This window comes from Biomphalaria glabrata, chromosome 10 (genome assembly GCF_947242115.1).
Source record: "Biomphalaria glabrata chromosome 10, xgBioGlab47.1, whole genome shotgun sequence".
Lineage (NCBI taxonomy): Eukaryota > Metazoa > Mollusca > Gastropoda > Planorbidae > Biomphalaria > Biomphalaria glabrata.
The window spans coordinates 30,946,658-30,971,649 of record NC_074720.1 but is presented as its reverse complement, the minus strand read 5'-3'; the positions used below and the strand labels follow the sequence as shown (position 1 = coordinate 30,971,649).

Here is a 24,992-nt window from a genome sequence, read left to right as displayed (position 1 = left end):
TGACGGAAGTCTCGGACACTAGATTCCAATTTGTATACTCAGGCAAATTAAACACTTAGAAAACTAAAACCAAAATTTTCCCTACCAGATAAAAAGGTTATTTAATATACTTTAACCCAATCGACTCTAAAAGTCTCTAGAGGAGCCGCCTCAGGACTTTGCCCTGCCTGGAAACAAGGCTCTATATCTAACATAATAATTATTTGCATTAGTCTTGTCCATTCATATTCATTATCATGTGGTATAAATTATTGTTAAAAAAAAGACAAACTTTTCTCAATTTTGAACTTAAAACTTCAATTTAAATCAACTCTCAAATCTCAGTAAAATGTTTAAAATCTGCTAAAAAAAATTTTTTTCAGCGCCACCTCCACAGCCTCCCCCAGCGCCCCAGACTCCGCCCACGGAGAAGCCGGATCCAGGCGTGTGCCACTACTCCCTGTTCGACAACTACCGCCAGAAGTACGTCATCAGCCGCTGGAACCTGACGGAGCTGATGATGAAGAGCAAAGTGAAGAGATGGTGTGACCGAAAGACTGGACAGTACACGGTCATGACGTCACCGGAAGACCACTGTAGGCGTTATTACAAAGATCTGTGTAAGGTGAGATCATAATGTAAACATTGCGGTATTGAATGACTCAATAGTAAATCTATAGACTTAATTTCGCTATGTTTTTTTTTGGTAGTTATTGATTTGTTTATTTGCACTTGGTGGCTGAGTGGTAAAGCTCTCGGCTTACGAACTAAAGGGTCCCGCACTAAAATCTCGGTAAAGACTGGGATTTTTAATTTCACGACTTTTAGGGCGCCCTTGAGTCCACCCTACTCTAATGGATACCAGACATTAGTTGGGAAAAGTAAAGCGGTTGGTCGCTGTGCTGGCTACATGCCATTCTAGTTAACCGTAAAAACAGATGGGCTTACAGATCGCTAGGCCTGGAAGAAATACTACTTTTTAGGAGCCCCCGAAAGGGGAAAAGACGCTATTAGTTTTGGGTGGTCTGTCCGTCCGTCCGTCCGTCCGGTTTCGATCTTGTAAACTGGCAAAGATATTGAAAATCCGACATCACAGTATTTTGGTCCATTCAAAGTTTTGATGCAACGGCTACTTTTTTTTATCTTCTGAAAGTGAAAAATCTAATTTTTAAAATCAATTATGCAAGCAGTTTTTTCATAAAAATACACCATTTTTCAACTATTCATTATTAATAGTTACAAACACAGGAGGCTATTTAGTAAGCGAGATGACTATTTACCATATAATGTAGCACATTTATGCAAACGGTTTTAGATTTTTTGTCAAAAATATTTTTTTTACAATTGTATTGCTAAGTTTAATAAGTTCTGTCGTACTAGCTATTACATTTACAAAAAAAAAAAATGCAAACTTTTTTTTTAAGAGAAAAAAATCTATTTAGTATGCATATAAGTGGAACATAATTTAAAACAACAATTAATAATTTCATATTATTTGGTGAACGAAAGTAGCAGATGCTGCAAACTAAACAAATAAGTAAAGGTTGGGTTTTTATTATTTTTTTTACGAAAATGTTTGTTTTTTTCTTGAGGCTTTGAATAAGAGATTAACCCTTTACAAAACAATTAGATAATCATTATAAGACATCAGTTAGGCCATGTTCATATCTAGCCTTACATTCACTTCACCTATCCCTTGGTCTGCTGAACCGTTGGGGCACCACACAAGATCTGTCAACCTTCTTTCTCCATTCTCCTCTATCATTTGCCTTTGATAGAATTTCATTGTGATGTTCTTTCTGAAAATATTGAAACCTGCCTTTTTACCTGCCTGGGTGGACCACTTCGGGGGCCGATTATGAGTTTGTGTTTCCACACAAACTGTCTTTGTAACCTTGTTTTATTTGCGCTTGATAAAGTGTTGACGTAGTCTTTTAGCATTTCCAGTCCCTGCTTATCGTGAAAGTAATTAAAGAAATATATATTTACCAACTAAAGCGTCATGGTAGACTTAGCATCTATCAAGCGTAGTGGGTTTTTTTTCATCCTCAACAATAAATGGCCCAATGACCTAAATAAAGGAATCTGCGATAAAAAGTAAATATCACTTATTCATAAATCATACACTATAGTAAATATCAATTAGTATATGTTTATGGCCACCTTCAGTCGCGAAGCCACTATGGATTATCTCATGGAAATGCGAGCGTTAGTTGTGGTCGGAAGGATATCGTCCTCACATCAGTTTCCCCCTCGCCACGCAGCTGATGTATCCAAAGGAACGGCAATTGCTGATACAGTTTGGAGTCAGATGTGTAGCAGGTTTTGCTAGAGTGTAGAATTGGGTACTGCAAACTGGTTTAGGGTCGCCACCTCCTGATTTTTTCTCATGGTTGACTCCCGAAGCCTTTCCCATAATTGGGTGTAGCTGCAAGTCAGCAGAGGTTTGAATTCAGCGTTTTCCTTCTCATAGGAGGTTATCCAGCCATGGCTAACGAGCCCCTCCTACCCGAAGCTTACTGGTTTAGACACCAGTTACTCGCCTTTGCCCCTTCTCGTGTTAGTGAGAACAGTTCCGAAGGACTCAATATCTGATCCGCAAGGTTTTAATGGAAATGGATGTACACACTCCACTGCCTATAAAATGCTTCCTAATGGCATGCGTCTCAAATAACCTCTTACAACCAGTCAAGTCCAACTCTATGAGTATCTAACACTTTTGTAAAGCTTATACCCATAGGTATTAAAAACTGTGGTCCCAAACTACCAAGGACAAAGACTGAGCTGTGGAGAATACCCAGTTTGTCACGTAGTTCATATTCAGATGAATATTCACCCACGGTTTCATGCAGTCATTATCTAGCATCATTTATAGCACATAAAAAATGATGGGATGGAAGATCGATAAGGTCATTAAAATTCCGTCCTTGAGATTTATGCCTTGCAGTATCAACAAATGTCCATAAACATTCAAACATTTTTGTGGCTGTCACAGTTTCTATTGTTTACGTTGTTTGCGCAGGTCATGGAAACAAGATTCAAAATAAGGTTTCAGAGCGAGAGTGTGTTAGATGCAGAGCCTAACTCTAGCCCTAAATATCATGATAAAAGCCTTTGCGGTCTTTGGTATAGATACGGTGTTATGGGGTGTCTGTGCTTGAGTGTTTCTATGGTGACGGTGGGAAAAGGTTAGCGATTGGTTCTGAATGATACAAGATCAGTAACATTTTCGTCAGAGGTCTTTGTGAGGACAGACGACTCCAGAACGTGAGACTGAAAAGAAGTGTCATTGTAGTGAGTTAGATTTTGTTTAAAATACCATTTCCTATTATTACTAAAGTCTGCTACATTTATTGCATTTTGTCACAAGTTGAATTTGTCTATATTCTAATAACAGTTCTATTTAGTTCTGTTCATTAAAGAAGTAGTCAAGCTCTTTCAGGCTGTATTAGTTACGATATATTACACCTACAGCGGTTTAGTTGTCTGTCTACACGCAGTTTGGTGCTACAAGTCAACGACTGTCCACGGAAAGTCTTCAACAAAATTGAGAACTGCATACGAATTAATCCACCCCACAGTATTTCTAATAACTGGTACTTCGTAGCTTTACTAATTGGTACGGGACAACATAGCTAAGGTCCCACATACTTGTGTGATGCACTGATCGTGACAGAGAATTTCCATATCGCCAGACAACTTCAGCTGCGGGGCTTTGGGCGGTCGCCCCTGTTTGTCAATTCCAAGGGCCGCCTCTGAAGCATTGTACTCGTTCTACATTTGTGGTTTATTTCAAGGACATGTGGTTGACATGCTGAATTTGTGTCTGTTGAATTATTATTAGATCATAATAGTTACATGTGTAAATATTTAACTTAGGTTTTAAAACCAAGATCCATTAAGGAACCTTACCAGATCACCAAAGGGGGGTAAACAAGATGTCTGCGCACGAGACGGTCAAATCAGTTAAAATGGAGTGGAGGGAGCGAGACAGGAAAATGGTCTCAACACGGAAGCCAGCAATAACAAAGGGCAGTAATTCCAGATAATCATGTCTAAGGGGAAGACAAACTATCCAGTTGGTATGGATCCAAAAACTATAGCATCATTTCCGTGACTTGGCCTTTCAGATCCACACATCTACATGTACACACACACGTGATGACATACACACAAACCCTTTTTTGTGTGTGTGTGTGGTTTGTGTGATAGATGATTCCTTCCAAACGTACGTGATTCTGCACTGAACTATACAATAATAATGGAAGCCACTTGATGGATTGCTCTTGGAGAACCCGCGAACTTGTTGATGGCTTCACAAAACATCGAATAATAAAATAGCACTACACTAAAAAAAACAACAAAAAAACACACCCACAAAATTCATTCTTGTAGGCAACACGCAAACATCAATTTTTAACCTGAAGAAATATTTTTTGCTTTTAGAATATCAATAAATAAACGATAAAAGAAAGCTTTGTGCATTAAATGTTTTATGATTGTTTCTCTTCTTTTCTCAAGACTTTTTTTTTTAACTATAAAGAAAATACAGGAAATTGAAAGATATTCGTGTTGTATGTATCTTCAGTACACCCTGAGGAATCACAATTAGACATTCTAATTAGATATGTGACTGGGGAACAAATTATTATTGCGATTTAGTCTGTCCCCATGTTAATCTAGTTGTCGATGCTAGTGAGTTAAACTTCTGTACTTACTCTTGCCTTGATTCAGGAAACCTACGCCTTGCTCGAATGTCTCTTGAGATGAGTCCTTGGATTTTTTTTTTACAAAAGTACTGGTTGATATATTAGCTTCAAAAAATTGTATAAATCTATTACCTGGTAGAGATTCAATTCGCACATAAACGAAAGATTTGGTGACACTAATGATTCATTGACCTCCAATGGCGCATCTAAAAGACGGAACAATAGACAAGGAATTGTCGGGACGTTGTCTTCCACGCAGCTGTTTCCCCCCTCTCCACGCAGCTGTTTCCCTCCTCTCCACGCAGCTGTTTCCCCCCTCTCCACGCAGCTGTTTCCCCCCTCTCCACGCAGCTGTTTCCCCCTTTCCACGCAGCTGTTTCCCCCTTTCCACGCAGCTGTTTCCCCCTTTCCACGCAGCTGTTTCCCCCTTTCCACGCAGCTGTTTCCCCCTTTCCACGCAGCTGTTTCCCCCTCTCCACGCAGCTGTTTCCCCCTTTCCACGCAGCTGTTTCCCCCTTTCCACGCAGCTGTTTCCCCCTTTCCACGCAGCTGTTTCCCCCTTTCCACGCAGCTGTTTCCCTCCTCTCCACGCAGCTGTTTCCCCCTTTCCACGCAGCTGTTTCCCCCTTTCCACGCAGCTGTTTCCCCCTTTCCACGCAGCTGTTTCCCCCTTTCCACGCAGCTGTTTCCCCCTTTCCACGCAGCTGTTTCCCCTGCTTTTGGGTCCAAAGGAATGGCAATATTCAATACGGTGTGGGTTCACCAGCGTCGCAGGGTCTGTCAGACTGTAGCAAAGTGACATGATGGTCAACGGCTCTTGATTTATCTTCATGACTACTATACTTTCAATGGTATAGCCGCCAAACAGCAGAGGTTGGGATTCAGAATCGTCCTTCTCTAAACAACTCCAGGCCTTCACTTGTGGCCCTGATCTTGGGTCTTTCAGACTTGCAGAAGTGTTAACACTGAAAGGAGAAGGGTCAAATCGAGCATCTGGCTCCTAAAACAGAAAGCACCGGGCAGAAAGGGCATCAACAAATTAATTGTATGCATTCTGTGTAGTTCTTGTTTCCAATCATTCCTTTTACGTTTTGGTAAGAAACGTTAAGATGCTGAACACTATACAGCGGACTATTTGCACTATAGAGCGGACTATTTCTACGAAGGTTTTTTTTTTAACGTTTCATTCTAAATTATATCTGAAATATTTTATTGATATTTTAAAAGTATATTTTTTATTTGTAATGTTTTCAGAAAAGTGCCGGATCAAAGTAGTTATTGTATTTTTTTTTTGTTCTCAGGGACTTCTTTGTTATAGAAAAATGTTACAACCGTGCACCAATGTTGTTATTTTTAATGTGGTGAAAATTATTTTCACTTCTTTCTTAATAATGTTGTTCTCCAATGTGGACCGAGTCATAGCTTGAAGTAAACCTGTCCTACATATTCCAGGTTTCTGACAGATGTCATGCCAACAAACCAACTAAAGAGAGAGGAGATTTCGCTGAAGGGTGTTGGAGAAACATGGTTTACAGTGAAATGCTCCCAGTTGGCTTATCCGGCAAACAAAGCGCTATTTACCTCATATGCCAGGTAACTTTGAAATGTCAAATGAATCGCTTTAGACTATTACTTATATAGGTTGAACCACGTTATCTATTCTAAGGATAGAATAAGTTAATTGTCTTCCAGAGAAAGTAGATTTATAGTCCATCCTTTTGAAAGACCAAAACTTTGGCGGTTGAATTTGAATTGTATTCGAATCACCTTTTCATTGTATGTTTATCAGGCAGTGCCCGGAGATCTGTTCAGTTATCAGTAGTAGACGCGTTAGCCATGCCTTAGCTGGCTTGGAGAATAGACATGTTCATTGAATGCCACAAGGTCGATTCCCACACGATATTTGTACGGTGATCTAATAAAAGGCAGGAGAACTGCAGTCATTCTGATATACGCCACTTGAATCTCATCCTGACACCAACAGTTGGAAGAAACAAGCACTGCCGTAGATCCACATGGGAGGGGCCTTGATTGCGGATTTTGCAGACACCAGAATTAGAAAGAGTTAAAATGCTGTAGCTACTGTTGATTACCGATGCCCATCCCGTGACCGCAGTTTTGTATTAAGGATTGGCCTCTTTGGTCACACGAGTTGTAACTTGAAGTGACAAATAATATATTTTATTTGTTGTGAAATTAGATCTAGTATTAATTTGAATCGATTCACTATTGAGCGTTGAATCGATTCACTATTTAGCGTTGAAAGAAGATATTCATCTGATACAGTTTTATTTCTGTATATTCTGTACATTATTGTGATTCCTAGTTTTTGAATTAAAGTTCTGTATTTGAATTGAAAGGATCTTCGTTATTTGAATCTCTAAGACATATTTAAATCTAGAGATATATCTATAGAATCCCCGGCATCACAGTTACAACATATTAGCACCTTCGACGAATGAGCATTTTCGACGAACAAGAGAAACTTAACTGTGATAATAACAAAGCTTACAGATAATAGCTTGACATATTGATTTACATTGAATGTTTTTCTGATACTTTGTAATCTTCCAACAGAGATTTGCGGCCCAGAGCAGGATGGGTAAATTATTTGGTTATAAGGAAACCCAATTCGGCACACTGTTTGATACAAACTTGCGATCGCCGCTTGTTGCCATAAATAAAATCACCAGACTTGGGGACGAAACCTGGCCCATGACTGACTACTTCATAGAACATGGTAAGTCTGTACTGGCCATTTTAAACGTTTTAAAGTAAGAGGCTAATAGTGTAGATAACAAAGGAAAGGATGTAGACAGTTTTAGTAGACACCAAACTTTTAGCATGATTTGTGAGATTTGTGGAAAAAATGCGTCCAATTTTTTCGCCTCACACTTTCTTGGTCTTATATTGTTCATGATGGATATATATAACTAGTCGGATATTACCCGCGGGCTGTGGGCCTTTAGTTTGGGTATTACTGATCTAGTCGATTGGATATAAGTCAAACATGGCGATTGTTTTTTATATTTTGCCACGAAAATGGAAGTAGAGTGTGAAAATGGGTTTACCCCTTCAGCCGATCAATCCACGTCTAATATAAAAATACTCTGAAAACGGATTTACCCGATTAGTTTTAAAAAGTTTCTTCCTTTACTAGAGATATATTTAGGTATTTCTATTAATCTTTTTGGCCTTCTGGTTATGGGTGGGGCATTAAACATAAACTACAGTCTCCGCCATGATCTCAGGAACATTTATGCCAAGTTTTATAAAGATTGATCAAACGGTTTTGATTTCTATTCGGGGCATACATACATACATACGCCTTACTTGCTGCTCTATATATTAGATTATTATTATTATATTTTGGCTAATTCTTCGTCCTTCGAGATCTTTCTCAACCACAACACACTCAGTATTGAAAAAAAGCACAAAAATGATAAATATTTACAATACAAATGTGCGCTATGGTTCAATCCCTTTTATGGACCAGTTGTGGGAAAAGGGAAGGGGGGGGGGGGGAGAAGAGTTCCTTGCTGCCTTTATTCGCTCAACAAACACAGCTCAGCTCAAGTCGGGTTTCGAACCCGAGCTCTCCTTTATAAGTAGACAAGCTGTTATCGCATCTTAGCCACACATCCCATATTTTGAAAAATAAATAATTAAAGTTCCCATTTTTGTTTTAATTTTATAAATGTATCTGCTTTTAATGCGAGCCAAGGTCCGACACTGCGTTTACTCATTTCTATACAAGTCAAAGTAGCTAGAAAAATCTTTAATGATTTTCCCATTGCAGAGATAGAATATAGAAAATAAAAATATGGAGTCCCCATGTTATGCCCTTGAGGCAAGCAATCACCAATTGCACTGCTTAACGTTCACATGTCCAATCACAGGCAATGCTAAGTCTAATAGAGTTGGTTTTAGTAGTTCAATACCTCTCTTTTCTCGTTGTGGTCGAATAAGATTTCTATTTTTTTTTGTGTGTAAATACTTTATATGCACTCAAAGAAACAAAATAATTTTTTCATGATGTCAATATGTCGCTTTTAAGTTTGCGTTACTGCAAATGTCTGGGTTTTCTAGACTATTGAAGAAATCTAATGTTTTCATTGAAATACTGTGTTTTTTAATTATACTAGTGTCCTGTAGTTTATGTCCCTTGTATTTCACGACTTCACTTTGAATTGCTTCTAGGTCTGGTGGAGAACGAGTCGAATATGCTGTGGCTCTTTAAGAAGCCAAGGAAGGGCATGTTGACACTGCTCGACCTTGACCGTTGCCAGGACGACCAGAGTTGTGACGTGGGCTTGAGGCAGACTTTGCCTCATGATTACGTGTGAGTACAGCCTAGTAAATGAGTGCAGCACTCACATCCGCACAAATATATATTTTTTTACACACGCTGACTTTTATTATAAAACTAGGTGCATGAAATATTTTAGAAAGAAATAAAATTGTGTGTTCTTTTCATGAGGAAATCTCTAAACGTGTTATGTAGATTGCACACAAAACATGTAATAGACATTCTTCTTCAACAATGGTGTCAAGTTTGTGTTAAGGCGTGTTATTGTCTTTGTTTTATAAATTGATCCGATTTGTTCTGAAAAAAGCATACATTAATGTAGTGTAAACATAAGCAAAATTTAAACAATCCTTTAAAAAAAACCAGCTTATCCTAGGAGAAGAACTCCGCCCGATATAAACTCTATCTCTTAATTATGTTGAAGTTATTTCCCTTATTCGATATTCAACAAAATATTTCATTACCAATAATGGACTAATTGGTTAGGCTTTTGTAATGGATTCATGTTTTGTTAGGTAATATAAATATTTTTTTTTATTTCAACTTGATCCGAGAATGGATGCCAGGTCGTGCTTGGACTTGTAGATGATCCCGGGTTCAAACCTAGCCTGCTCCCATCCCCTGTCGTCTTGCAGGAGGTTTGGACTAGGAAGTAAATTATCTTCAACTCTGAAAGAACATCTGTGTCACGTACACTATGACCATATATGGTAACAGTTTCGGGTTGTTTGCCGACATAGCTTGACATAGCTGGGAAAAAAAAACCAAGCATGTAATTAAATGAACTCCATTGGTTCCGAAAGTTAATTGTTGTACATTAGACTGCAATGATTGGTTGGTCTGGGAGGGGTAAGTTGTTGATCACGTGATTACGAGCTGAAGCCCGGATGAAGCGTGTAGCTCCCGGCCAGTCTTGTCTCGGAAGTTGTAGCGATAACATCTAACTTGTACGTAACGTGAAATTGAGAATATATTTTATTTGTATCAGACTCAGATATACTATTGTGTAGATTCAATTCAAGTACATTTTAACCATTGTAACTATTTGTGAATAGTGTTTTCAAGTTATTAATTAAAGTAATTGTTTTTGGACGAAGAGAAGTTTCTTCATTGAATTTAGAGCCTACTTAGATCATATCTGTCAAGTAGTAACTCCTAGACCTAGATGATCCTCTTATCAATTGGCAACATTCTGTATGATCGTATTTTCAACATAGATCTGTCTACTTCTATACGATCATCTTATCGAAAGATCATTTCAACATCCTCGGCAATCACGATCATTGATGGTACAATATAGTTCAAGTCTGATCGTGACAGTAGCACCATCTTAGAGTGTGACATCAACACCATTGATGATCGTGACAGTAGCACTATCTTAGAGTGTGACATCAACACCATTGATGATCGTGACAGTAGCACCATCTTAGAGTGTGACATCAACACCATTGATGATCGTGACAATCTGTAACATGTCAAACATTTGACAAACAAACAAGGGTTAAGACAGTGATGGGCTAACTTTTTGAGGAGCAGGCCAAATATTAAATTAACAATTTCGGCGGGCCATATTTATTTTATTGGGGTGAGGTGGCTGAGCGGTAAAGCGCTTGGCTTCCGAAACGGGTCCATGGTTCGAATCCTGGGATATTTAATTTCGGGATCTTCGGGCGCTCCTGAGTCCACCCAGCTCTAATGGGTACCTGACATTAGTTAAGGAAAAGTAAAGGCGGTTGGTCATTGTGCTGGCCACATGACACCTTCGTTAACTGTAGGCCACAGAAACAGATGACCTTTACATCACTTTACTTTTTTTTTTTTTATTAGGTAAATACAGAAATTATTATAAGAGTTTATGATATCATTATTTAAATTTAACATGTTTCCAGTGATATATTCATTCGTATTGAAGAAAAAGCAAAGAAAAAATTGTTAATTACAAGGGGCCCCATAACTGAAAAATTTTAGGGCCTTATCAAGTCTAATACGGTCCTTGTATCTAGGAAGGTAGGATATTGCTTGTTGGCAGGTTTTATTTCATGGCTTTTGATATTCATGCTATGAACGATAAAGCTGCCTGCATGGCTTACCAAACGGATGACCCATGGGGGCCAGCTCTGAGTTTGTGTACTTTCTTTGATCTCCTGTTTATTGTTAGCTTATAAAAGTTAATCTTATATATTTTAGCTAATGATATTAATTTAAATTGATATTTACTAATTATTTCTTAATAATGAATTTGAGCAAAACTGATCCTTGTACCACACGTGACCTACTGACGTAATGAGCACGTGACAGAGGTACGTTTAAGTCAATGAGCTCCCCTGCAGCTCTTGAAACGTAATCGGCTAAAGCTGGTTACTTCCCCTTGCGCTGGCTTCGCGACATCCTGGCCATTACCTTGGTTGGCCCTAGGGCGCCTGGCTTGAATCTTCCTGAGAGAGAGAGAGCAGGAGAGAAAGAGACATAGAGAAGAAAAAGAATCATACAGCAAAAAAAAAAAAAAAGGTGGAATAAGAAAGAGACTTGTGCTGTAATTGATCAGGCAGAACAAAATTCAAAATGAAACATTTATTGTATAGCTACGGTTAAGCCCACTGTTGCTATATTTTATAACCAGTTTCACAAAGTCAAGACTTAGCTTTCATCGTATTGGAGACGATTTTTAAAACATACGTTAAGTGGTGCACGGTGGCTGAGTGGTTACGAGCTTGGCTTCCAAACCTGGGGTTCTGGGTTCGAATCTCGATGAAGACTGGGATTTGGAAATCCGAGATTTTTAATGCGCCCCTGAGTCCACCCAGCCCTAATGGGTACCTGACTTAAATTGGGAAAGTAAAGGCGGTTGGTCGTTGTGCTGGCCACATGCTGGCTCGTTAACTGTTGGCCAAAAAAACAGATGACCTTAACATCATGTGCCCTATAGATCGCAAGGTCTGAAAGGGGAGCTTTTACTTTACTTTACACTGTTAAGTTACCTTGCTTATGTATGTTTCCAGTTGTCCTTGCACGAACACAACACATTGAACATATAATAATAAATATAACACTGAGGGGACAAAATGAGCAACAATCCTTGAATTGAACTGACAAACAATGTCATAAAATAAATCCAACAAGAATGTTTGGATCACAAATTTGAATACACATGAAATAGATTTTTAGGTTTATGTAATCTAACAGAAGGCATGAGAGCCGCTGGTCGTCCACTTCTAAGGTATACTGATGTAGCAAACTCGACATGATGCTCTTCTAAATTGACACTAGCAGTTGGGAAAAAGTGGCTCTGGATAGATCCACATGGAGAGCGAGCATAAAAAAGGGTCCCGGATTGCAGATGGCGTACACAATAGTAGTATAAAGAAGGGTCTAAATCAGTGGTTCCCAAACTTTTTTGTCTCGTAGACCCCTTGCCATGTTTTCTGGTTTTCGGTAGACCCCCTGCTTAACTTGTTTTGCAATTTTTGCAGATTCATAAACTCATTTTTAAAACTAATTTATAACTGTATTGAGTCGAAGAGTGAAAAAGTAATTTAAAGCTACATCAAAAGATCTATCTTTTTTGACTGATAAAATTTAAACCAAAAAAAAAATGTATTGCTGGAATCACCAAACACACTAGAAATGTTTTTTTTTTTTTTTGCATGTTCATCATTTGTTATTACGGTTATTATGTTTCATATATAAATTTTTTGTTCTATGAAGTAGTCCTTCAAACATTAAATATTAATTAATTAATCAATTTAATCATAAAAAGGCGCTGAGACATCCGCTTATTTAACCAAGGAAATAAATAATCTATAATGTAAAATCTAGATTTCTTTTTGTTAAACATTAGTTACATGTAGACAAAAGTAACTATTTAGATAAGTATTGAAATTAAATACAACAATTTTACATTTCAATAACAGGACAAATATTTATAACTAAATTACACATATTTATACGTGCTTGAAATAGTTACATTAACGGAGTGTGAAAATTATAACTTTCTTTAATTGAAATCCACCACCGTAGACCCCCATGGACATCTCATAGACCCCCAATTTACTTTTTCACTTTCATGGACCCCCTGGAGGTCTTCGTAGACCCCTGGGGGTCTCTATAGACCACTTTGGGAATCACTGGTCTAAATAGTTTGGCATATTTTAACTTGTTAGGCAAGACACAGTCTAAATAGTTTGGCATATTTTAACTTGTTAGGCAAGACACAGTCTAAATAGTTTGGCATAGTTTAACTTGTTAGGCAAGACACAGTCTAAATAGTTTGGCATAGTTTAACTTGTTAGGCAAGACACAGTCTAAATAGTTTGGCATATTTTAACTTGTTAGGCAAGACACAGTCTAAATAGTTTGGCATATTTTAACTTGTTAGACAAGACACAGTCTAAATAGTTTGGCATAGTTTAACTTGTTAGACAAGACACAGTCTAAATAGTTTGGCATATTTTAACTTGTTAGGCAAGACACAGTCTAAATAGTTTGGCATATTTTAACTTGTTAGGCAAGACACAGTCTAAATAGTTTGGCATATTTTAACTTGTTAGACAAGACACAGTCTAAATAGTTTGGCATATTTTAACTTGTTAGACAAGACACAGTCTAAATAGTTTGGCATATTTTAACTTGTTAGACAAGACACAGTCTAAATAGTTTGGCATATTTTAACTTGTTAGACAAGACACAGTCTAAATAGTTTGGCATATTTTAACTTGTTAGGCAAGACACAGTCTAAATAGTTTGGCATATTTTAACTTGTTAGACAAGACACAGTCTAAATAGTTTGGCATATTTTAACTTGTTAGGCAAGACACAGTCTAAATAGTTTGGCATATTTTAACTTGTTAGGCAAGACACAGTCTAAATAGTTTGGCATATTTTAACTTGTTAGACAAGACACAGTCTAAATAGTTTGGCATATTTTAACTTGTTAGACAAGACACAGTCTAAATAGTTTGGCATAGTTTAACTTGTTAGACAAGACACAGTCTAAATAGTTTGGCATAGTTTAACTTGTTAGGCAAGACACAGTCTAAATAGTTTGGCATAGTTTAACTTGTTAGGCAAGACACAGTCTAAATAGTTTGGCATAGTTTAACTTGTTAGACAAGACACAGTCTAAATAGTTTGGCATATTTTAACTTGTTAGACAAGACACAGTCTAAATAGTTTGGCATAGTTTAACTTGTTAGACAAGACACAGTCTAAATAGTTTGGCATAGTTTAACTTGTTAGACAAGACACAGTCTAAATAGTTTGGCATATTTTAACTTGTTAGGCAAGACACAGTCTAAATAGTTTGGCATATTTTAACTTGTTAGACAAGACACAGTCTAAATAGTTTGGCATATTTTAACTTGTTAGGCAAGACACAGTCTAAATAGTTTGGCATATTTTAACTTGTTAGACAAGACACAGTCTAAATAGTTTGGCATATTTTAACTTGTTAGGCAAGACACAGTCTAAATAGTTTGGCATATTTTAACTTGTTAGGCAAGACACAGTCTAAATAGTTTGGCATATTTTAACTTGTTAGACAAGACACAGTCTAAATAGTTTGGCATATTTTAACTTGTTAGACAAGACACAGTCTAAATAGTTTGGCATAGTTTAACTTGTTAGACAAGACACAGTCTAAATAGTTTGGCATAGTTTAACTTGTTAGGCAAGACACAGTCTAAATAGTTTGGCATAGTTTAACTTGTTAGACTCGACATTTCTTTTGTTCAGAAATGAAGATATTTTTTCGTCGTAGCTTTATCGTTCTGCGACACGGCAGGGGATCGAACTCATTCCCATCTAAAACTACAATCCGAAGTGCATACATCACGACCAGAGAGCCATGACTTACATTTTGTAAGAACTTGTTATATCGGAGAATGTTTTTTTTTTCAGAGACCATGGCGATACAGGCTACACTCCAACACACTTGATGTGGCCTGAGCTGATGCCAAACGAACCAGGTCCTAAGGTAGCCACATTCACAATGACCAACATGGCACCGATGTTGTCCAATTTATTTGAAGGTGAGTTGTTTCACATTCAAAATAAACAACATAAAAACACACCCTTAAGAAAAAAGACCTGAAGTCCGAAGGTTGTTAAATCCTTATTTAAATATTGATCATGTAAACACGATTTTATTTTCAATGTTTAAATCATGAATTTAAGAGTCGACTTTTCAGTTAGCAAATTGGAAATTGTACAATATTTTTGTGGTAAACAACTGCAATGACATCGTCGCAAAACTTTCTGTTTACTAAGAGCGCTGTCGGAGAAGGCGTTTCTACACTTCAGAATAAAGTAAAACGCTGACCTCTTGCTTGGGAGGGGGGAGGTCGAGAAGGGCGGAGGGAGAAGATGTGACAGAAGTCAGAAGTTTTGAACACACTGGAAGAATTTTGTTAGTTACTACTATGACTTTTTATTTTCAGATTGGCATAAAACGGTGAAGAAAGTTCGTCAGTTTGCCATAGAGAAGTGTGGCGTACCTGTGGTGGTGGACTATAGTGTCAGACATATGGGAGAGTTCAGCAGTCACAGGGCTAACCAATCTGCCTTGTACTTAGTCTCAGGTAATCTTGTTGCTTACATTGGAATATAACTTATAACGGCTTAGTTTCATTATTAAAGACCGAATTCATTACTGTCTTATCTTATATATTACAGACGTTACTTCAAAAAATAAGATAATCACATCCTAAGTATATCATGTGTCAGTCTAGTCTTACATGTTAATCAATGACTTAAAATATAAAAGGTTTTTTTTCGGGCTGATTCAGGCAACCCATTCCATTCTTTAATGGCACTATGGAAGAAGAAGCACTTGTACGAATTTGTTCCAGCTTAAAGAATAAGAAATGGGCCTCTGTCTTTGTGTCTTTCTAAGTATTTCATTAGGTTTTGTTTTTTATATGTAAATTATGGTTTAGTGTTTTATTTCTTATAGCTACATTACTTGTTATTCTTCTGTCCTGAAGTGCGGATGCGTGCGACAACTTAAGGGATTTCATGATCTGTGAATGATTCAGTCAAATTTTACTTTTATATTATACATTGACAGTCTGGCTACCATTATGTCTAAGAAAAGTGCAACTGAAATTTCATTATAAAATTTAAAGATAGGCAAATTGTACACCAACAATAGAAGAATTTAAAAATGGGCATCTGAAGCTATTCTTGTGGGAAGCGATGTCGAGAGGCTCAGTACGCTTGAACTTGGCTACCCATGAAAGGGACTCGACACCCGACTCCAGCAGAATTGTGTTTACTGAGCGCCTAAAGGCAGAAGTGTAAACCTTCTCTCAGATATTTCCCCCTCCCCCCCCCCCCCCCCCCAACAGCTCCGCAAATGAGATTTGACCATAGCGCTCTAAGCATGCTATAAGCATGAAAGTTATGCTATATAAAAAAAGACCTATAAATCTATAATCATTCTTTTCTTAAATTGCATTGTATTTTGTCTTTTCCAGGGCAAATGCCAAGCGTGGATCCATTAGTGACCACCGGTCGTGGGATCCCCGTGCCCTTCATGTTCTGGATGGCCGGATGCTGTGTCCAGCAACACTTGACCATTGAAGCGTCCATCTCAAGTGTGACGGACTACGATGCCGACCACAACGTCAGTAGCAGCGACACCCACATCAACATCACACACAAAGAGGCGCCGAAGGTAAACATGCAAATATGGCTTCACTTTCTTTTGAATGACTAACACATACAAATAATAATGGCAATGTCTTTTGAGTCCGAAGATTAAGGATAAGTGCAGTGTTTCTCGTGGCTACGTAAACCCACTTGCGACCTGCTTATTTTTTCACATCTGATGCAGACAAAGCCGTTGTTTGCCTGGGGGGGGGGGGTTGTCTTTACGTCATCTGCGCATGTCCTCTATAAGGGCCTTCATGGGAGCTTTCCAACTGTCTCTTTATAGGCCATCTGCTGGTGGCTACTTTCCTCTTTTGCAAAAGAGGGCAAAAGGGCACCTTAGTTGGTCTTCATTGCGTTTACGGGGGGGGGGGGGGGGGGGGCAGCGCAGTTTTCGAATGGTAAGTAGTGCTTCTAAACTGTCCACAGCAGCCTTCAGAAGCACAAGGTTATTTGTTAGGTAGCAAAACTGAAGATTAAAATAAAACGGAGAGTCGTAAATATAGATACTTATGGAAGCTAGATAAATGTAAACCTTGGCCTTCGTAGCAACTTGAAATACTGCAGTCCTACTTAATCTTCTGACTCTTGTCAAGGCAGTTCAGCTTTCAGAATGAGAAAGTATTTTTACAAAGCTTATGTCAACTTACTCTGGCTGGTAAAAATAGTTTGAACATGTTTTTCTCCAATTTCCCATTCTCGGATCAAGTAAAAACAATTATTCATTAAACGTGACAAGACATGAATCAATTTTTAAAAAAGGTTACAAAGACAGTTTGTGTGGAAACACACTCAAAATCGGCCCCAGAAGTGGTCCACCGAGAGTCTTCACCAGGATACGAACACGTGACTTCCGGTTCCAAGTGCTCTACCCATCAGCCACAGCATCTCCATATTTTCATTTAGCGTACATTTATATTTTTTAAAACAATGATTATTAACCTTATCCATACATTCAAAATTAATATCATGTTACATGTAATAAAGAGAAACTAAAAAAAGATTTATTCTTCTAACAAAATTAGATAAATTGGCAACACGAAAAAAAAAACATTTCTTGACCTAGATTACTTTAGGTAGTGAGCTAGCTACAGTTGTGTACAAATGACTTGACAAGACTTTCCCCTCGCAAATAAAAATTAATATCTCCGTTTTCATTTGTCATACAAACTAGACCTAGATCCAGCTAGATCTAAGTCTAGGGCCAAATTCTGGAATAGATATAGAATCTTGATATAGAATCTACTAGTCTATATCTAGACTAGAACTCGTATGACTTTACACGTTTAATCTTAAAATTACTAGACCTAGGCCAATGTTAGGCCTATAAAATGGAATAGTAGGCCTTTTGTTACGGGGTAATGATGTTTTTTGCTGTTCGTATCCGATTCATTTCTTAATGTGATAATACTGTTTACATAATAAATAAATCTACACCCCTATACTGTCAGAAGATAAGTTATTGTCTTAATAATTAAAATTTTGTTCGAATTATTAATACATTAATAATATATACATATATATTATAAATATATCTAGATCTGGGCTCTATTTAGTCTTATTTAGACTGTCAAGTGTAGGACCCTATAATGAGGATATGTCAAAACTGCGCGCTATTAAAGTAGTTTGTTATTTTTCAAACTTATAACAAAAACGAAGTTCATATCAAAATTCTATTTTTAAACATTCGAATCAGTATTCTATTGAATGAGTTAGTAAATAAATGGAGAATATATTTTATAATCATCCATTGATACTTTTTCCCATTGTGACCTTAGATGCAAATTTTTTTTTACCAATGCGCGAATCTATGAATGAAGCTTGAGTTATTCATGAAGAAGTCTGTGATCTTTTTAGAAAACTTACCTTCCCTGAAGTTTTCATTGAAAAGTGGTGTATTTTTTTTTTTTTTTTTCAAAAATCTGCTTGCATAGATAATTTACAAAAATTAGATGGTTCACTTTCGGAAAAGAAAAAAGTAGCCGTTGCATCAGAACTTTGAATGATCTAAAATATCATCATGTCCAATTTTCATTTTCTCTTCTAGTTTCTAAACGGGACAGACAAACAGACAGACATGCTACACAAAACTAATAGCGTCTTTTCCCCTTTCGGTGGCGCTAAAAAGTAACCAATAAGTTAATTAACTATCAGTGATTCATTATTTTGTTCGATATTGAAATAAGGGGAATAAATGCTACTTGATGAGAGATATGGAAGTATATATGTATTTAATCTCCTTCGACATATTTTTCTCCCATTTCCCATTCTCGGATAAAGTTGAAATTTTTGCTTAATTATTCATAGTCGATGACAATACACGAGTCAATCCAATAATTAACCAATTAGTTCATCATTTAGTACTAATTAATTTATTTTGTTATTTAGCAGAAAGGGAGCTAAACCCTGTAATTTTCAAATAAATGGCAGTAAAAAGTTTTTAAAAGTTTTTTTTTCCTATTGCTTATTTAATGGTTGAATTACAGCTCTATTTAACACAAGGAAGTGTCTGACTTTTCTTCTTTGAGGTTTTAGTGTGCCTCGTATTGATTTCATCGTAGCCTCATTGTGGTGTTATAGAAATGGGATAATAGTACACGTCTATCATTTAGTTTTCTAAACAGCATTTGAGAATTGCGCAAGCAATAAAAATGTTTAATTCTCCTTATATCAAACTGACTTACAAATAGGCCTATAACAAACAGACTTAAAAATAGGCCTATTAACTGACTTACAAATAGGCTTATAGCAAACTAAATTACAAATAGGTCTATAGCAAACTAAATTATAAATAGGCCTATGGCGAACTGACTTAAAAATAGGCCTATAGCGAACTGACTTACAAATAGACCTATAGCTAATTGACTTACAAATAGGCCTATAGCTAATTGACTTACTAATAGGCCTATAGCTAACTGACTTACAAATAGGCATATAACAAACTGACTTACAAATAGGCCTATAGCTAATTGACTTACAAATAGGCCTAAGCTAATTGACTTAAAAATAGGCCTATAGCTAACTGACTTACAAATAGGCATATAACAAACTGACTTACAAATAGCCCTATAGCTAATTGACTTACAAATAGCCCTATAGCTAATTGACTTACAAATAGGCCTATAGCTAATTGACTTACAAATAGGCCTATAGCTAATTGACTTACAAATAGGCCTAAGCTAATTGACTTAAAAATAGGCCTATAGCTAACTGACTTACAAATAGGCCTATAGCTAATTGACTTACAAATAGGCCTATAGCAAACGTACATGCATGATTAATTTGTTAATTCGAAAAAAAAAACAATAAACTTGCTACAACATTCGGAGTTATTCAATTGTTCTAAGCACAATGCAACTGATGATTAATACACACTCAAACCTATTCTTAAATGTATAGTGTTGTCAGGCATAGTATTTCTCTATCGAGTCATATCTTTACAAAATGGGCGTACATCTTTCATAAAGAGAAAAATAGCGATTCTGGAGAGGCGGCCCCAGCAGTACGCGTAGACTTGGGCGAGTTTCAAATGTTGAATTATCAGGATTTGTCAGTTTAAAGACAAAACCTCAATTTTTATTTTCTACTCACTAGCCAGTCACCAGCCAGTGTCAATATAAAATCGAAGGGTGTACGTTTTCTGACACCTAAAATATGCTTCGAGACTTCAGGGTTATTCAAGTAATGCAGGGAAAGACTTCTAAAATACTGAGTTCTGATTTAAGAGAACTGTCTCCTAAGAAATTTACCACACCGAATTGAGGTCTATTTGATGGATCGGTATTGGACATTAGAATGTGTGTCAGAGACCCCACATATATGTAGAATATGCTCAGAGTGAAATAAAGAATTACCCTGAGGAGTCCAACTCTGGTGAGGGCTATTTGCGGTTGCCTCCAAAGGTCACGTCTGGTTTGAGCCATTTGTTCAGCACATGATCTCCCAGTCAGACAATTCCTGAACAAAACAAAGTATTCTCATTTTTTACGTCTCTTAACACCCATGAGCATAGAATGCGATGTAATTAATGCTTAAAATTATGAGGGGAAAATTTCCAAGGATTCCTTGGTTTGCTAAGCCAATTATTATCTCCCCTTCATTCTTATAAATATCTCAAGCTCGCTCGCTAATATGCATTCATTAATGTCTCGAAGCCTTTCACACGTGACCTCAGACCTTGAACTTGTTGAATAAAAAATATTAGCATAAAGGTTAAGAGAAAAAAACAATTAGTTTTATTGGCGTTTTAGGAAACATTTATTTTGGTGTTGCTATTAATGATCTGTTTCTTGAATCCAATCACCTGCTCGTGGCAATCCAATTTAAATTGCTAAGAGCTATTAAGTTATTTTTTTAAATTGACCTTTTACTTTTCTTTATTTCAGATTGTCATTTCGGGTTTCGCTGTGTACATCCGAAACGCCCCAGATAATCACGTGATACCAGCACCCATTCTCCAGCTAGAAATGCTTCTGCAAGACATGTCGAAAAGCGGCTCCATCGAGGGTGAGGTGGCGCTCTTCCCGGGAAATAACGGAGCCTGTGGAGACCTGAGGAATGACGTTTCCAAATGGTTCCAATAAAAACTGTGTCTGGGTTGTGACCAACAAAACAAAAAGAAATTGTTGATATTTTAAATGTTCAGTTAGTGATGAAAATCATCATTTATTTAAATACATTTCCGACTTTTTTCCAATTCTGGCATCAGTGGATGTCATAGAGTCTGAAGTATTTCATTGAAACATTAGAGCACACACTCACTGTTATTCCACATTGTCTCTTGACTATATTGCCATATTTGATACAAAGTCTTTTCATATGAAGTGTAGTGAACTTCTTTTTTATTGTCTCTAGACTTTCAGACCCGGGGCCCACTTTAGTGCCACACTGCATCCATGTAATACGAAGATTTGAACTCTGCCTGTATGTCGCAGCTTTGGCTTGTATAACTATTTGACAATCTCATTGTGCGGTGTGCGATGCATTCAATTATTGATTTGAAATATCTCTTCATCTTGCTACTCTTGATATTTACATTGTGTTCATAATTTTATTTTCATTGTCAGCTTGGGCCACGCGGGCCTGTTCCGGCCCGCAGTTGTTTCATCAACACAATTTGTGATTCATTCGTGTACATAGAACATTGTGTGTGTGTATCTTCAAAAGTATTATTAATACTTTCATATGTAGCATTAGAGAGACCCCCATCCCCCTAGGATATGATGCCCTAGCCCCATCGTTTTACCCAGCGTTAGTCCGGCCCTGCTTTCTTAACAGGGTATAATGTGTTTCATCATAGTCTGTGTATGTTTGCCTTGATTTTGACACGTATTATAATAAACCACATAATACTTTGACCAATGTTATGCTTATGTGGTTTTTTGGGTCATTGTTTATTAATGTGTATTTTTAAAAGTTCATTTCAATAACTAAATTAATGATATATACTTTTTTTTATAGTATGCTGAATAAACATGCTACAATCGCAAGGCGCTACTTAAAACTGTAAAAGCAACATAAATTTAACATTGCATAATTTAAAAGACCATTCCACCTTTACGAAAGTAGATGCTTTATGTAAAAGTGATTACATTGTCTTTAATAACTACTAGATGCAGAAACTGAAACATTTTGTACTCCGCTCCGATTCCCCCCCCCCTCCCATTTCCAACAAAAAAATGTCCTTGTTAAGCGCATGTATAAATCTATTCAGAGCATATACATTTTAGTTTGGTGGTGCAGATTCAAACATCGAAAGTCAGTAGCCTAGAGTTTAGTCTAGACTAGAATACTTAATATAGATCTATGGTGTGGAAGGTTCTAGTCGGGTGATAGACCTATAGATCAAGACTCAGAAGACGCCGCGCAAAATGTTCCTGGACGTGTGTGTGTTCAAGATAGAGATTGTCTAGACCAACTTTACATTTAAGAATATTATTTTTTTTCAAAAAATTCATGGATATACATAGACTGTTAGATTTCTGGGCAAATCGTTAGAACCGTTTTCGACATCGGTGTCTGGGTTACCCAAATTTTTGTTTTTTGACCCGCCATAATGAATTAGCCAGCTGATAAGAGGGAGCGTTAAACCTTAATTAAAGTTGAATATTATGCAGATGCATTGTGTTGATTAACGAATCAAACACAAGGTTTGGGATGTAACTTACTAATTATGATGTCATCTTAGTTAACAACTCGGAGAAGATAAGGGACATGACTCCTTAGGACAAAGAAGCATAACTCATATAATACATCTATCAATGCGTAGTACATCTAAGGCTTTATGCATAAGAAAATACGAAAAATATATTTAAAAAAAAAAAGGAAATCATGATCTAAACCTAAGTTTGAAGACTTTTAAACAAGTGAATTTCGAAGGACCTTTTGATACAAAGACTTGGAACCAATATGAATGTTTGAAACTTTAGAGATGTTGTTTCTAAGATTTAGTTTAGTTATAGCTAGGAATAAAACACTGAAACTATCAGGATAATAAATATACAGACTCATAAAATAAATACCTAATATATTTTCATAATCAATACTACATATTACTGTGCAAGGCTGTAAACTCTATGACTATAGGGTAAGCTATATTATAGAATAGGTATGACAAAATTCATTTTCCTTGCATAGCCTTTTTATCAAATCTTTTTTTGTTCAGAATTCTCCTTCGCTAGATAAAAATATACTTGTAAGTGCCATAGGCTGCAAATCGAATCTTATGTTGATTGGCGTTTCTTGTAAAAAGCATTTTAAAACAAGTTAACAAAACACAATAGAGTCAAAAGCTCTAGCTCAATGAGCCACGATCACAACAGAAACATATAGGCTTCGATGACGATAGTATATTTAATAATTGATATAATAATATCTAGCAGCTTGCGTGGGTTAGAACTTCACGTATATTCTTTTTATGCGGACGATCCTACTTTTTAAAACAGCGCTTGTTAAGTCAAAGCAACGGTCCAGTACATTGCGTTTCCTTCTAGTTTTAAGATAATTTATAGGTAAATCTTCAGTTTTAACAGTTTCTTGATTGTAAAAATATTCAGAAACCCTGTTACACAAAATTCAAATAAGAAGAAATGGACGTGAAATTGTTTGTATGTGTCTCGTTAAAACTTGATTAGACGTTGTTTCTACTTGGTGTCAAGGAGTCAATCAAAAAGACAATTATAAATAATGATTCATTAGTTCCTCCTGAAAAAGGAGAAGATTTGCTGGAGTATTATAAACTAGACGACGTACAAATAGTCACGTCTAGGAACAAAAGAATTTATGTTGAGTTGACATTAAATTATTTGTTCATTTGTATGTATTTACTTTCATATGGAAATAAAACAAACATCATTTTCTTTAGCATAATTTTTTTTTTATTTCTAAAAACCCTAGTTCAAAACAAAAGTTTGATTTTTGATGTTATCAATAAACATCGTACGTAGACTAAAACAAATTAAAATTAGAAATTTAAAAAAAAAGAACGAAACCAATTAGTTTTTACAGTTTTTAATTAGAAATGATTCAAAGTAGAATAAAATTAACTTCTAGAATTTCACTATCATGTAAGCTTAAGAAATTGACGTTGAAGACTTCATTCTAGTTGGTGAAGTTTCAATGACTGCTATGGAGTACATCGACTAAGACAGAACATCTAAACGCAACTCAGTCAACACTGTAGATCGAGATAATTTACTCCCCATTGATGTGAACGCTGACTGGTACATAATATTGTTTCGTTAAAAGATCGGGTTGATTTTTTGTGTCATATCTAAATATAGAGACTAAATTATTGCTCTTTAAAAACACATTTGTCAGGTTTCTTTAATAATGAAAGTCTGAGATTTGACTTGTGAAACCGTTCAAATTGTTTCTATACTTTTTTAAATCAAGTTTTTAACGGCCCCAGAACAACATAAATGTGAGATTACTTGTTAATAAAAACAATGTGTACCTAGAGCGAAAGCTTGTATACAAAGTAGACAACAATAGTTTTCTTGACTACATTTAAAAGGCTTGATTGAATATCTCGGCTTTTGACTTTCACGTGAATGTAACCTGTTAATATTACAACACAACCTATGATATATTATGTTTTTATTTATTTTTTTTAGACTTGGCTTTTGTAAAGAAAAGTTAGAAATATTCTTTGCAAATTTTGTATAAGAATCGATTTTTTAGGCCAAATAAAAGTGTACATTAAAATTTGACAGAGTTTGTTTTAATTTTTTTTTATTGATCTTACCGTAAATATCTGCAATGAAAAAGCTGTTTGCAAATAACTGGCTCAATGCTTTTTAGATTTAACATTACATTTCACTTGCTCGAAGTGTTTAAAGATCACTGCA

At 36.4% G+C, this 24,992-nt stretch overlaps 1 protein-coding gene across 1 annotated transcript in view; it reads left to right on the top strand.

Moving 5' to 3' along the window:
- Positions 1–24,546, top strand: part of LOC106067302 (uncharacterized) — a 105,300-nt gene extending 80,754 nt beyond the window's left edge. The window contains exons 6-13 of the mRNA XM_056044405.1: positions 363–604; positions 6,141–6,281; positions 7,266–7,428; positions 8,889–9,030; positions 14,893–15,023; positions 15,432–15,572; positions 16,470–16,669; positions 21,030–24,546. Coding sequence (XP_055900380.1) covers positions 363–604; positions 6,141–6,281; positions 7,266–7,428; positions 8,889–9,030; positions 14,893–15,023; positions 15,432–15,572; positions 16,470–16,669; positions 21,030–21,227 — 1,358 coding nt within the window. The 3' untranslated portion in view covers positions 21,228–24,546. The remainder of the gene's footprint in view (positions 1–362; positions 605–6,140; positions 6,282–7,265; positions 7,429–8,888; positions 9,031–14,892; positions 15,024–15,431; positions 15,573–16,469; positions 16,670–21,029) is intronic.
- The last annotated feature ends 446 nt before the right edge of the window (positions 24,547–24,992 follow it).